The 16555-nt window shown below is 40.8% G+C and overlaps 1 protein-coding gene across 1 annotated transcript in view; it reads right to left on the bottom strand.

Moving 5' to 3' along the window:
* Nucleotides 1-1415: 1415 nt before the first annotated feature.
* LOC126212713 (protein shuttle craft) overlaps nt 1416-16555 on the bottom strand; it is a 283723-nt gene continuing 268583 nt past the window's right edge. The window contains exon 20 of the mRNA XM_049940125.1: nt 1416-2768. Coding sequence (XP_049796082.1) covers nt 2585-2768 — 184 coding nt within the window. The 3' untranslated portion in view covers nt 1416-2584. The remainder of the gene's footprint in view (nt 2769-16555) is intronic.

Genomic DNA, 16555 nt, shown 5'->3' with positions numbered 1-16555 from the left:
TCAGTTCCGATCGTGCACGGAAGTTACTCTGACTCGAGGAGAAGACGTGTACGCCATTTTCAGATCGTTCTGCTGCCAACGTGTGCTTTGTAGTGCTTCTTTATAATGTCAGCTGTAATTGAAAATGCCACCGCATGTGAAATCAGATCTTTTGATTCGTTTTCTAAATGCAAAGAAAGTTAAACCAAAGGAAATTCATTGGCAAATCTGAGAGGTTTACGGACAAAATGCTATGAGTGATCCAATGGTTAAAAGGTGGGTCAGACTGTTCAATGAAGGACGTGGTCGAGTGCACGATGAGGAACGAAGTGGATGCCCGTCTGTGGTTACTTATGAACTGGTTCACACAACTGAAGATAAGATTAAGCACAACCGTAAGTTTACACTTAGTGCCCTTGCTATGGAAGTTCCGCAAATCTCACGTTCACAAATTCATGAAATTGCTACTGAAAAATGATGACGAGCTGAAAGAACATGTTAACACACGGCTGAATACACAGGCGGCAACCTTCTATGAAGAAGACATACAAAAACTTGTGCCACGCTGTGAAAAGTGCCTACAAAATTTCGGAAGCTGTGTAGAAAAGTAGTTTAACAGTTGTAGATTTTTGTACAATAAACATTTTTCTGTATCTGTACACGTTTGTTTAATATAACCAAACGGAACCTCATAAATACGATACAATAGCCACCTTATGGACAAGTAAAGTAAACAAAACCTGCATCATGACTTCCTAGTAATCAGGCTCGTCCTTGTTTCCTTACACAAAATAAATAATGTACATGTAATATCAGACAGCATTAAACCTTTAACATTAGGTCTTATCTCTTACTGAGTAGATTATCACAGTATTTTAAATTTGGTCAATAATTATAGGAAATACTTAACATTAATTTTTTGTTGCCCTTAAAAGCAGTTAGACAGGTGACTTGTAATTGGAACAGGTTACTGTTTTAGACATATAGTAACGCAGATGCCCCTCCCTGTTTCAGACACGTGCAAGGGGGAATTGACACTCATCTGAAACAGTTATTTGTCTATTCTACAAACTGTCCTGTGATGCCAAGCTGTCAGTGACTGGTGTCAGAAGATGTGCAATTTCTGCAGGCAGAGTTCAAAGCTTGTCCATTTTGATCGGATTACAGCAATGTGTGCCATTTCACTGGTGTTTAACAGTGAAAGCTCCAAAAACATAAGTCCCTGAATGCTGTGATGAATGTCTGCACATAAATATAAAGGCATTGCCCAGGCAATTAATTGCAAACAAATATCAATGTAATGCTGGGAGACAACTTTTAGAGCAAAGGCATCCTGGACAGAATTGGCTCCACTCAATTTTCTAACCTGAAGATTTTGGTGTCACGGGCAAAAACAAATGACAAGAAAATGGGTACACGACAAAAGAAATTTACAATTCAGAAAGCGTTGCAGCACAAGACAGAAGTCAAAATTTGATTCCATATCCTGCCCACATTTTTAATCTCTCACTAAATTATGTATACAACAGAATGTAACAATGAAGGATGGTGGTGTCTGGCTATCACACACACAGTCAAATAAAATTAATCTATTAGCAATACTCATAATTGTAAATATAGTAATCATATAAATAACAAGTTTGTCTTCAAACTTCTGTGGAATCGTCCATAACAGGAATGAAACAGTAGAATTAATCTAGGGACTGTAGGTCAATCCACTTATATCATGGTCGTCTCACACTTGCTGGATTTTTATAAAATAAGTTCACAAAGTTTGAATAATTCATCAACCTTAAGAGTATAGATTAACAATATCGAGCTAATGCAGTGATAACATTACATATATGCCCATTTACACAAATCTAGGACAACAGGCCCAAATCTGTTTTTTTTTTCTCTTTCTTTTTAATTACCAAATATTACAGCAATAGCCTGAACAACAATACCTGACCCTGGAGAAGCTCGGTTAGGTAACTGACAAAGTCACGTGCTGGCTCAAAACTTGGATTCAATCTACTGGTTCAACAATTACCAGGCAACAAGAGGCACACGCTATACAGATATTATCAAAACAAAGAATTCTGCACAGGCACAATAAATTGCATGTTATTTCTCTCCCAGTCTCTGCTTCACCTCCCCCCCCCCCCCCCTCAAAAAATTTCAAATTATGTAAATGGCCTATCTCTTGCATAATATGTAGTAAAGTTAAAATACACTTACTGTGGCTTATTTTCCACATAAAGACTGTAACAATATTATTTAATGAACTTGTCAGCAACAAAATACCCAATACCAACTAGCGGCACGATAAAATAGGTATTACTAGAACTCAATAAAAGCAACTTCTCTCAAAGTGGAAATTTCCTCTGTAAGGCAAACAGTGCTCTTAACAACAGACAACCAGTAATTTGCAGACTCGGCAGGAGTAACCTGTCGGGACGACAGTGCAGCCGTCCGGAAGCGTACGGCTCCCTTCGTCACAAACGTCACGTCTCGTGATGGCGGAGAATCTGGTACCGTAAGCCACGCCGTGAAACTTCCTCGTGGGCCGCGTCTGGCAGCAGCGGAGGAGTTCTGCCGTGGTGCAGTCATCCCCCAGTGGCCGCTAGGACTCGCCGCCGAACTCCGACTGCTGTCGGGGCTGTGTGGCGGCGGCCGCAGTGGACGAGCTCGCTGTCGGCACAGTACCGGTGCTGGGGCCCACCGTGGTCACCCAGCTGGAAGACTCTCTTTCAGATAGCGGCTGCTGTTGCTGTGAAGGGCTGCTCGCACTGAGAACTTCCATCGGCCTTTGGAAAGTACAAACGGTCGGTATCAGTAAAAAACAAACTAAGGACACATGCAATTGAACCTCTGTGTGTTACACAACTAACATAGGGACAACCTGATACAAGTATTTTCAATAATTAAGCAAATAACTGTACCGGAAAAATGATTTATTTAATCAGTACAGTTTTTGTCTATTTTTTCACATAATCCTCACCACCTTCCACGCTCCTGTCCCACTGACTATGTCTTTTAATTCCTCAGCAGAGCATTCTTTGCCTCGATCTCAAAACCTTTCTGTACATTTTTTTCCTTTCCCCTTCATTGCTATTGATCTTTACGCCATACGAGGCTTCTTTTCTTGAACTGAACAGATGAAAATCTGAAGGGTTGAGGTCACGACTCTGAGAAGGACGAAGCAGGAGCTCCCAAACCACTCTGCCAACAGTTTCCAGCAAAAGTGTCTTAGAATTATATACAGAGTGAATCAAGAAAGACTTTACAACTTTGGAGTGCTATAGAAATTTACTGGGATAACTTACAGAATTGGTAGATGTATCGTTTTGTAGCAAACAACCTCAAGTTTGATTCATGTAGTGCACAGTTAAAACGGCTACTTTCACTAGTGCGCTTGCTGTGTGTTTCGGCTTCGTGAAACGAACTCTGCAACAACTTTTTGGCGTAAATATGGGACAGCAAAATTCTGTGTCCAATCCTGGAACAAGTTCATGACACCCCCAAAAGTTAACGTCTTTTGTGCTCTTAGCAAATTCTTCTTCATGGAGAAAACAGTCACTGGTATTGTGTGTTCCTCAATCGTTTCCCTGATCGTCGGATTGGCAGTGAAGGGTCAATCGCATGGCCACCTCACTCCTCAGACTTGACACCACTGGATTTCTTTCTCTGGGCTTTTATTAAAGACCGTGTGTATGTTCCTCCTTTACCAAACAATTTAGCCAACCTGAAAAATCAAATTACACTGCCGTTGCACAAGTTATGCCCAACTGCTGCAAGGAGTGTGGGAAGAAACTGATAACCGGTGGGATGCTTGCCAAATCATAAATGTTAACCACGTAACCAAAATGAGATTTTAAACTTTTATGTGATACCTGAGACTGACTGCTACGAAACGACTCCTCTACCAATTCGTAAGTTATGTCAATAAATTTCTATGCCATTGCAAAGTTGTAAAGCACTTTTTGGCTCGCCCAGTATATGAGGGGTGTATGTCCTGTCAGACACGACTCATATCTATAATTTAATTGTCGTGATGGCTGTTTGATGAGAAAGTTTTAGTGCAGGTGCACAACCAATCTCTGAACTCCTACGGGAATCAGAAATGTGCAAGTAAAGACTTAATGCTTGGCTGTCTTTGTGGCAGGGTGAGTGGGAAAATGGGAATTTGGGTCCGATGGGAAGTTTGTTCACATGGCCGAGACAGTGCAGGCAACCGTTCAGATTTTCAACTCCCACTGGTGCATTGCTCCAATGCCCTTTGCGGCTGGAAGTTAACAGTTCCTTCCTCTCTCTTTCCCATGCTGCTTCCTTTCCATTCTTTTTTCCCCGATTATTCATTTAGCTGCACCATACGTGATTGAGCCCCGTCTTCCGAACTGCCCTCCCAGACACTCAATCTTTGGCGTGGGCTTGACTTCATTCCCAATTGTGCCAGAGTGGTATACAGTATTGATAGACAGTTGTTTCTACAAAACAGTCAGTCACAGAAAATTAACCGTAGACACTCTGGATAACCATAACTGTTCCAGGTGATTGTAGAGTTTCAAATTTCTTACAGACAGGCAATTCAAGGTGTTTCCACCCCATGCTTTGATTCTGGCTAGAAATGATGCATCCCAGTTTCATCACAGGTTAGCATCCTGTCCAAAAATATATCACCTCCATTACTGGAATGATTTTGGAGCTCAGTGCAAATATAAAATCTGTGTTCTTTGTGACGGGCAGAATGCTCTCTGGAAACCCAACTTGCAGAAGTTTTGCTGTATTTCGGTTTGTTTACCTGTAAGGAATCAGTCTTCTCAGATAATTGAATCAATACAAGCTGACACTGAGGTCAATACTGCTAATGGACACTCCAAGCGGTGCTCATAACTCGCGTTTTTGTGGACACTTAAGCGTTTTCATTCATGTGTAAAAACTTGCACAGTTTGTGCAACAACTGGTGTGTTATTTGCTCATTTGAGAGATTATTTCTGATGGTTGTGTACTTTGCAAAAGTAAAAACCAGATCACAAAATGCTCCTCTTTGAAAATGCTTTTCTCAAGTGGACACGACATTGTAATTAAGACTATAGGTGATATGGTTATAACAGTTGACTAACACTTTCCACAATATTGTCACCTCACACTTGGAAACACTTCAGTTCCCTGCATTAAGTCCTTTTGTCTGTTTAAAAATAGAATGGGTAAAATTTTTCCAATGTGCAAACATGTTTGTGTATGTCTGCTTACTGCAGTACAGCTTATTTCCTTTTTAAATCAACAGGATAACAGAGTAACCCCCACAGGCAATTGACATCCAGCCTAGCTTTCACTGTCCAGTGGAACCATTACCTTTTAAATAGTAACTGTGCTATTTAGCATAAAAGGCACGAGCTGGGGCAAGTTAGTTTAAACATGAATCTGCCATGTGCTCATCACTAACTAGCTGTAGCTCCATCACATGCATTTCCAATCTATGAATGTTTGGAAAAATTTGCTCAATTCGAGATCACTCACCCTCTCCTCTGACCTTATTATCAGGTTGTTTTTCTCTGCCTGTATATTTCAAGTACGAAGTCAACATTTTTCAGTACTGTTTCCATCTTATTTTTAAATTGCACATTTCTGCCTTCCCGAGCTGACAGTCATGAATAAAAACAGCAATCCACGAAACGTGAAATTTGTTTCTTTTATTCGAGTCTATGATTGGGGGGGGGGGGGGAATTTGTACTCAGATAATTTATTGTTGTCAGTGGTGACCATCTTCAGATCACATGTCGCCACTTATTTCATTTTTAATAAATTCAAAATTTAATTTCTTTTGCACTTTTAACATATTTCATCATATTGCTGTAAAAACGTATAACATCTCATCTCATAATTTCAGACCTTACCAGTTTCTGCATAATTGCAAGTTTTTACTTGATTGCATTTTATATGACTGTACAGGGCCACTGTAAGTGATCAATTCGTTTTCAGACTTCTATATTTCCCAAGGTATTGCACGTACAAGTATGATTGGTTTACGAATAGAACTGTAAACACACACAGTCTCCATCGTGCCAACAGTTGGTGTTATGAGTGCAGTGCTTTGAGAAAATGGTGACAAAGTAAGGAGAGAGTTTTTGTGTTGGAATATGCAAGATGTTCACTGCTACAAAAGAGAATTTCAACTTCCAACAAGATGAGGCACCACCTCACTGGAGCACAGAGTACCAAAATGATGAACTTTTGTATCGCTGGATTGGGCATAGGGCTGAAGATGATGCGGCTCTTTTCCCTCATCCTCCTAGGTCACCTGACCTAATACCTCGTGACTTTGGGGGTACATTAAGGATTGTGTTTACATACCCCGATTGCCGAGAACACAAACAGCTCAGAGAATGCATCAGTGTTACAACGATGGCCACTGACAGGATGTCACTACATAAAGTACGGAACGAACATGACTACCACTCGGACATGTGACGTGTGACCAGAGGGGGCACTCTTAGAACATTCTTAGTGTACAAACCACAAACTTAGCGAGTTTACAGCTCTATTCATGCATCATCAACCATATTTGTACATGTAATACTTTGGAAAATAGATAGCTCTGAAAAATGAATGAATAATTTATAGCAGCCCTGTATATACGTTAAATATGCATACAGTAGTGACACCCAACGAGTTTGCAACACAAATGTATTTTTTGTCGTCAACAGTAGCGCCATTTACATTATGTCTTTGCTGCCACTATGACCTAGTTCGTATCATATTTTTTGTTATGTTCGACAAAGCCAAACTGAATTTTTTTTCCTCTCTCTTGGTGATTATTATACCAAGACATTTTCTAATCAGGTACTTCATAACCTTTTTAGGCCCACACATACTATACGTATGAAAGTAATACTTTTCATTGCATTATAATATATTGTTTACGAGATGTAAACTGCCTAATAGTTGCACTCAGTTTCCACTTTTTTCTGCAGATCTGAAGATAGCCACCACTGAGCAAAATAGATAGTCCAACAAAAAAAAGTTTTGTGAACATGTGCTGGAATAAAACAAACATAGTCTGCACTATATCTGCTTTACTGCCAGTTTCAAGGGGTCAGCTTCCAATGAATATTCCTCAGTTCGTACTGCCACACACCATCGACAAAGGGTAGCACCGATGTGTATGTCTTTGGTTGAGGGCCTTGAGAGGACACGTAGAGTGTCTTTGGAAGTTGAGAGTCTTTGGAGTGCACACAGGTCTGTCCATGAGTGAATGTTGGAGACTGTGTAAATGAGACAAAATTCATATGGAGATATAGATGATCTTAATCTCCTAACATCTAAAATAAATTTAAGTGTTGGTAAGTCTTTTTTGAAAGTATTCGTCTGGTATGTAGCAGTGTAGAAAAGTGAAACTGGAGTGACAAACAGAATGGAGAAGAAGTGAATAAAAGCTTTTGTAACGTGGTGCTGCAGAAGACTGCTGAAGATTAGGTGGATAGATTAAGTAAGTAATGAATAATGAAGCGTATGGAATGCATTTACGACATAACTTGAGAAAAAGAAGGGGTCAGTAGGAGGGACACATCCCGGGGCATCAAGAAATCGTTAAAATTCATAATGGAGGGAAGTGCAGGGAGCATAAATTGTAGGGGGAGTCTAAGATTTGAAAGCAGTAAGCAGGTTCAAACAGATATAGGTTGCAGTAGTTATGCAGAGAGGAAGAGGCATGCACAATGTAAGACTAGTGTGCAGTGTTGCATCAAACCAGTCTTCAACCTGAAGGACAGAACAACTGTTTTCTTGTTGGACAATGTTTCAGTCAACTTGTTTCATGTGCTGTGATGGTATGTTCTGCCCCCATATGTTGCCCAAGACAAATGTACTGTGAAGACTTGTAGAAAATGAGCTCTAACAATGAGGTGTCCCCAGAGGTGGGTTAGAGTTTTTGAAATCATCTACATGTGGATGTAGCTTTGGGTCCCTGGTATCTCACCCTGCAACAATTCCTCCTGGTAATCTCTTGTTTGCAAGTAACTGACCAAAAAAAGTTAGGAATTTTGTGTGAATGTTCTAGAGCCTTAAAATTATGGTGATAATTATATGGGCATCATAGTGTAGTGGTTAGTATATGAACCTGATATCTAGGTCATGGGTTCAAATCTCATTGGGAGCTTCAAATTTTTTTTTTATTTTTAAATCTTTATTGAATTCTCTCTGATCATTATTTTTATTCAACTAACTGGTTTAAGTTTGTCACATCACTTCAACCACCATATTAGCCTTTTTAATTGCTCTCATTTTTTCTTCCTATCTCTTTTTTTCATTTGGGATCATTATGGATGTGGTTTTAATTATTTTTTGTACTGACTTCCATTTGGTTTCCCCCACTTCATTGTCTTAGATTTTTATCCATTTTATTGTATTTATTATTTCTATGCCTTATTTTGCTTTAATATCATTTTATTTATAATCCCTTCTTTCATTTACATCTTCATCTGCGCTATTTTGTCACAGTGCAACATGAATTTATGTTTTAACTGTTTGTATGACAATTACCATCCAAAAAATAAACATCTTAAAACTTCCTGGCAAACTAAAACTGTGTGCCAGACTGAGACTCCAAGTTGGGGCCTTAGATTTGCAGAACTTCTGTGAAGTTACGAAGGTACGAGACAAGACACTGACAGAAGTAGAGATGTGATGATGGGTCGTGAGTTGTCATAAGGTAGTTCAGTCATTACAGCATTTGCCAGCAAAAGGCAAAGATCCTGAGTTCGAGTCACAGTCCAGCGCACATTTTTAATCTGCCAGGAAGTACACATACGGCTGTAGAGAGAAAATTTCATTCTGAACGTAACGAAAAATACATTTTTGACACTGTTGCACAACCAATGTAAATACAGTATTTCAACTTTTATTTTTTTAAAATAATCAAAAAGAAAGAAAGAAAAGAAGATAGGAAGAAAAAAATAAGAGCAAATGAAAAAGTTAACACAATGATTAGAATGGTGTGACAAACAATTAGAAATAGGAGAAAAGTTACATTTAAACCAATTAATTGAAAGAAGATTTCAATAATGTTTTAAAAATAAAACATTTTCAAGCATCTGATGAGATTCGAACTCTTGACCGTCTACATGTCATGCTGGTATGCGAACTATTGCACCACAATGCCCATATAATCATTGTCAATTTTAAGGGTCTAGAACATTAACACAAAATTACAAAAGCCTTTTCGTCGATTACTTGCAAACGAGAGCTCAGTAGGGTAATATACCTGGGACCCTAATCTATCTTACCATATCGATGATTTCAAAACTTTGATCGCACCCCTGGTGACCTCCTCTTTGAACTGATACCATTCATTGCTTGTCGTAGTAGCACCAAAAGTCTTAAAAGCAAGTGTTTTACAGTCTCATATTCTGTATATAATATTTTGATTCTGGAATTTCTCCAGTCACGTAAAGAAATAATTCTGGTGGAGGCACTTTCAATAGTACATATCAAATTTTTATGACTCGTGCAACACATTTTTGGTGTTTCTCTGTTGAATTTCGTGGCACTGCAGAACTGACACACTTGATCTATTTTGCCAAGGACAAAGCATCTGTGTTTGTTGTACTATTTTGTGGGACTAAAAATGAATGCTTCGCCTGCCAAACTGAAATTTCTACTACTTCTGCATTGCACTTACTGTATACTAATGTTTTGTTCACATGCTTACAATTGTTATGTTTCACGAACTTCCTTCACTGTAACTCTACTTACTTCATCAACAGTCTCTCCATGTGTGCTTGCTGAGTGACCCACTCGGTCCTTTCCTCTAATTCCTCAATTTCATCTTGTTGTTCATCTGTTAAGTTTGCTCTCAATCTGTTTATTCTCTTCTGTGATAAAGTTAAATATGCTTCTTGCTCCTCATCTCTTTCATTTCTTCATTGTTCTTTCTGATAATTTTCATTTCATCATTGGCAAGATCTCCTATTTTACATCTTGGCAGCCTCTTAAATTTTAATATTGTACAACACAGTAAAGTTCTCTTTAATATACTGTTCACTACCTTAATTGATTCACTAATTTATTTCACTTCTCTTTGATCTGCTCTAATCAGTTTCCAAAAGTATACTGTCAAGTTCACTTCACCACTGCCTAAATATACCACTCTCACCTGCAACTTATCCCTATGACAACATGATACTGGAACATTTGAGATCATTCTCTAACGTTTTTGGAATATTTTATAACATTCTGGAACATTCCACAACAATCTGAAATATTCTAAAGGAAATCTCTGCCACTTCGGCATTCAGCATTCCCAGCCGCTTCACTGAACTCCTGTAAGAAGTCTATTGGTGTGATGCCTCTCTTGGCACAGATTCTCTGAACCCAAACCGTACAGTTGCAAACTGAAACCACCTCTGTGGATGGAGGATTACCATAACATCTAACCCTATAGGGCTGCAGGTTGAGTTGTGGAGTTATAGTGATACTTATTACAGCTATTTATTTATTTAAATTAACCAGTCCTTCTCGTACATTGGACCAAGGTTTTAAACTTACAGTTTTTTTACATCATAGTTATTTAAGAAGTGAACAATGGAGAACTGTAGATGGAATGTAACAATATTATGAAAAGGACAGCTGGTACTCAACCATACAGCGGAGATGCCGAGTCACACAATGAAAGACTCACAAAATGAGCTTTTGGCCAACAAGGCCTTTGTTAAAAATGAGATAACAGACAGATAGAAGCCGCCCCTCCCCCCCCCCCCCCCCACACACACACAGTCTCTGGCAGCTGAAGCCAGACTACAAGCAGCTGGACATGATGGAAGATGCAACCAGGTGGGTTAAGGAGGAGGTTGGGACAGAAAGGGGGAGAGATAGCAGGGTAGGGGTGGGGGACAGTAAAGTGCTGCTAGTGGGAGTAGGGAGTGTGCAGGGACGAGGTGGAGAGAGGGTAGGGCAGCTGGTGCAGTTGGGTGGTTAGATGGCAGGCAGGCGGGCGATTGAGGGGGGCGGTAGCGGAAAGGAGAGAAGTAAAAAGACTGGCTGTGTTAGTGGAATAGAGGGCTGTGTAGTGCTGGAATGCAAATGGGAAAGGAGCCAGATGGATAAGGACAATGACTTACGAAGGTTGAGGTCAGGAGGGTTACAGGAATGCAGGATATATTGCAGCGAGAGTTCCCACCTGCACAACTCAGAAAAGCTGGTGTTGGTGGGAAGGATCCTGATGACACAGGCTGTGAAGCAGTCATTGAAATGAAGAACACTGTGTTGGTCAGTATGCTCAGCAGCTAGGTAGTCCAGTTGTTCCTCCACCGTAATTAGTCGGTGGCTGTTCAAGGGAACAGACAGCTTGTCGGTTGTCATGCCCACACAGAATGCAGCACAGTGGTTACAGCTTAGCTTGTAGATCACGACTGCTTCCACAGGTAGCCCTGCAATTGATAGGATAGGTGATGTTTGTGACTGGACTGGAGTAGGTGGTGATGGTAGGAGGACGTGTGGGACAGGTCTCACTGAGGACTTGTACAGATCGTAATTACCCTCCGAACCTTGTACAAAAACAGATCTTCCGTGCCTTATCTTCCCAGTCATCCACCACCTCCCAATGACCCACTACCTGGCCACAGAGGAGAATTCCCCTCTCGACCCACTACCGTCCGGGACTGGAGCAACTGCATTACATTCTCCGCCAGGGTTTCGACTACCTCTTGTCGTGCCCCGAAATGAGGAATGTCCTACCCACTATCCTCCCCACCCCTCCCACAGCGGTATTCCAACCACCCGCCAAACCTACACAATATCCTCGTCCATCCCTACATAGCCCCTGCTCTCGAGCCCTTGCCTCGTGGCTCATATCCTTGTAATAGACCTAGATGCAAGACCTCTCTCATACATCCTCCCACCGTCACCTACTCCAGTCTGGTCGCAGACATCACCTATCCTGTCAGAGGCAGGGTTACCTGTGGAAACAGTCATGTGATCTACAAGCTAAGCTGTAACCACTGTGCTGCATTCTACATACGCATGACAACCAACGAGCTGTCTGTCCACATCAATGGCCACTAACAAATTGCGGCCGAGGGATAACTGGACCACCCTGTTGCTGAGCATATCGCCCAAAGTGACATTCTTCATTTCAATGACTACTTCACAGCCTGTGCCATCTAGATCCTTCTCGCCCTCACCAATTTTCCTGAACTGTGCAGACGGAAACTCTCCCTACAAAGTATCTTACACTCCCCTAACCCTTCTGGCCTCAACCTTCATATGTCATTGTCCTTCCCCATCTAGCCCCCTCCCTGTTCCCATTCCAGCACTACACAGTCCTCTATTCCACCAATGCAGCAAGTCTTTTTACTTCTCTCCTCTACACCACCGCTAACCTCACTACCCCACCCTCCATCTAACCACCCAATTGCACCAGCTACCCTAGCCTCTCTCCACCTCATCCCTGCACGTTTCCACTAGCAGCACTTTACTGTCTGCTACCTCCACCTCCTATCCCTCCCCCTTTCCGCCCCAGCCTCCTCCTTACCCCACCTGGTTGCCTCTCCCATCATGTGCAGCTGCTCATAGTCTGGCTTTAGCTGCCAGACACTGTGTGTGTGTGTGTGTGTGTGTGTGTGTGTGGTCTACTTTTGATAAAGGCCTTGTTTGCCAAAAGGTCTTTTTGGGTGCGTATCTGTGGTTCAGCATGTCCGCTATATGGTGAGTAGCAACTACCCTTTTCATAATATAGTTACTTAAGAAGTGACAATTTTTACATGATAAATAGTGTAAAATAGCGTAAGTAGAATTAACAATACCAGAGAAGCTAAGTTGCTACTCACCATATAGCAGAGATGCTGAGTCATGATAAGCACAATAAAAAGATTCACACAATCATAGCTTTCGGCCATTAAGGCCTTTGGCAGCAGTAGACACAGATACACACACGCGTATGTGTGTCTACTGCTGACAAAGGCCTTAATGGCCGAAAGCTACGATTGTGTGAATCTTTTTATTGTGCCTATCGCGAATCAGTATCTCCTCTCCGCTGTATGGTGAGTAGCAACTTCCCTTCTCTGGTATTGTTACATTTCATCCTGGATTTTCCATTGTTTGGTAAGTAGAATTAAAAGTTATATCACTATCTACTAACAATGTAAACATCAATACTAAGAACTAATAAGGTTAATGTTACCTGTACTTCTACTACTACTACTACTACTACTACTACTACTACTACTACTACACACTACTACTACTACTACTACTACTACTATTATTATCATCTTCTTTCTTTCTCAGACCTTAGGTCTGGTTAAAAATGGAAAGTGACGCAGACCTTGATCAAGCGTGACTTCCTTTTAACTGTACGGTATATGTTATATTGCATTTAGGAACTTTCGGGTAATTGAAAATGTATCAATAATTACGGATTTCTGTAGATGTATATATAAGTTTGGATGTAGCTGTATGGCATTGATGTACTGGTGGATATTGTGTGGTATGACTCCTGTAGTTGATAGTATAATTGGTATAATGAACCATGAACCTTGCCGTTGGTGGGGAGGCTTGCGTGCCTCAGCGATACAGATGGCCGTACCGTAGGTGCAACCACAACGGAGGGCTATCTGTTCAGAGGCCAGACAAACGTGTGGTTCCTGAAGAGGGGCAGCAGCCTTTTCAGTAGTTGCAGGGGCAACAGTCTGGATGATTGACTGATCTGGCCTTGTAACAATAACCAAAACGGCCTTGCTGTGCTGGTACTGCGAACGGCTGAAAGCAAGGGGAAACTACAGCCGTAATTTTTCCCGAGGACATGCAGCTTTACTGTATGATTAAATGATGATGGCGTCCTCTTGGGTAAAATATTCCGGAGGTAAAATAGTCCCCCATTCGGATCTCCGGGCGGGGACTACTCAAGAGGACGTCGTTATCAGGAGAAAGAAAACTGGCATTCTACGGATTGGAGCGTGGAATGTCAGATCCCTTAATCGGGCAGGTAGGTTAGAAAATTTAAAAAGGGAAATGGATAGGTTAAAGTTAGATATAGTGGGAATTAGTGAAGTTCGGTGGCAGGAGGAACAATACTTTTGGTCAGGTGATTACAGGGTTATAAATACAAAATCAAATAGGGGTAGTGCAGGAGTAGGTTTAATAATGAATAAACAAATAGGAGTGCGGGTTAGCTACTACAAACAGCATAGTGAACGCATTATTGTGGCCAAGATAGACACAAAGCCCATGCCTACTACAGTAGTACAAGTTTATATGCCAACTAGCTCTGCAGATGATGAAGAAATTGATGAAATGTATGACGAGATAAAAGAAATTATTCAGGTAGTGAAGGGAGACGAAAATTTAATAGTCATGGGTGACTGGAAATCGTCAGTAGGAAAAGGGAGAGAAGGAAACATAGTAGGTGAATATGGATTGGGGGGAAGAAATGAAAGAGGAAGCCGCCTTGTAGAATTTTGCACAGAGCATAACTTAATCATAGCTAACACTTGGTTCAAGAATCATAAAAGAAGGTTGTATACCTGGAAGAATCCTGGAGATACTAAAAGGTATCAGATAGATTATATAATGGTAAGACAGAGATTTAGGAATCAGGTTTTAAATTGTAAGACATTTCCAGGGGCAGACGTGGATTCTGACCACAATCTATTGGTTATGAACTGCAGATTGAAACTGAAGAAACTGAAAAAAGGTGGGAATTTAAGGAGATGGGACCTCGATAAACTGAAAGAACCAGAGGTTGTAGAGAGTTTCAGGGAGAGCATAAGGGAACAATTGACAGGAATGGGAGAAAGAAATACAGTAGAAGAAGAATGGGTAGCTCTGAGGGATGAAGCAGTGAAGGCAGCAGAGGATCAAGTACGTAAAAAGACGAGGGCTAATAGAAATCCCTGGGTAACAGAAGAAATATTGAATTTAATTGATGAAAGGAGAAAATATAAAAATGCAGTAAATGAAGCAGGCAAAAAGGAATACAAAGGTCTCAAAAATGAGATCGACAGGAAGTGCAAAATGGCTAAGCAGGGATGGCTAGAGGACAAATGTAAGGATGTAGAGGCTTGTCTCACTAGGGGTAAGATAGGTACTGCCTACAGGAAAATTAAAGAGACCTTTGGAGAGAAGGTAACCACTTTTATGAATATCAAGGGCTCAGATGGCAACCCAGTTCTAAGCAAAGAAGGGAAGGCAGAAAGGTGGAAGGAGTATATAGAGGGATTATACAAGGGCGATGTACTTGAGGACAATATTATAGAAATGGAAGAGGATGTAGATGAAGACGAAATGGGAGATAAGATACTGCGTGAAGTGTTTGACAGAGCACTGAAAGACCTGAGTCGAAACAAGGCCCCGGGAGTAGACAACATTCCATTAGAACTACTGACAGCCTTGAGAAAGCCATTCCTGACAAAACTCTACCATCTGGTGAGCAAGATGTACGAGACAGGCGAAATACCCTCAGACTTCAAGAAGAATATAATAATTCCAATCCCAAAGAAAGCAGGTGTTGACAGATGTGAAAATTACCGAACTATCAGTTTAATAAGTCACAGCTGCAAAATACTAATGCGAATTCTTTACAGACGAATGGAAAAACTGGTAGAAGCGGACCTCGGGGAAGATCAGTTTGGATTCCGTAGAAATGTTGGAACACGTGAGGCAATACTAACCTTATGACTTATCTTAGAAGAAAGATTAAGAAAAGGCAAACCTACGTTTCTAGCATTTGTAGACTTAGAGAAAGCTTTTGACAACGTTAACTGGAATACTCTCTTTCAAATTCTGAAGGTGGCAGGGGTAAAATACAGGGAGCGAAAGGCTATTTACAATTTGTACAGAAACCAGATGGCAGTTATAAGAGTCGAGGGGCATGAAAGGGAAGCAGTGGTTGGGAAAGGAGTGAGACAGGGTTGTAGCCTCTCCCTGATGTTATTCAATCTGTATATTGAGCAAGCAGTAAAGGAAACAAAAGAAAAATTCGGAGTAGGTATTAAAATTCATGGAGAAGAAGTAAAAACTTTGAGGTTCGCCGATGACATTGTAATTCTGTCAGAGACAGCAAAGGACTTGGAAGAGCAGTTGAACGGAATGGACGGTGTCTTGAAGGGTGGATATAAGATGAACATCAACAAAAGCAAAACGAGGATAATGGAATGTAGTCGAATTAAATCGGGTGATGCTGAGGGGATTAGATTAGGAAATGAGACACTTAAAGTAGTAAAGGAGTTTTGCTATTTGGGGAGCAAAATAACTGATGGTGGTCAAAGTAGAGAGGATATAAAATGTAGACTGGCAATGGCAAGGAAATCGTTTCTGAAGAAGAGAAATTTGTTAACATCGAGTATAGATTTAAGTGTCAGGGAGTCGTTTCTGAAAGTATTTGTATGGAGTGTAGCCATGTATGGAAGTGAAACATGGACGATAACCAGTTTGGACAAGAAGAGAATAGAAGCTTTTGAAATGTGGTGCTACAGAAGAATGCTGAAGATACGGTGGGTAGATCACGTAACTAATGATGAGGTATTGAATAGGATTGGGGAGAATAGAAGTTTGTGGCACAACTTGACTAGAAGAAGGGATCGGTTGGTAGGACATGTTT

The sequence above is a fragment of the Schistocerca nitens genome, chromosome 11, assembly GCF_023898315.1.
Source record: "Schistocerca nitens isolate TAMUIC-IGC-003100 chromosome 11, iqSchNite1.1, whole genome shotgun sequence".
Classification (NCBI taxonomy): Eukaryota; Metazoa; Arthropoda; class Insecta; order Orthoptera; family Acrididae; genus Schistocerca; species Schistocerca nitens.
The sequence above is the reverse complement of the archived record's forward strand: the minus strand, read 5'-3'. Positions and strand labels throughout refer to the sequence as shown.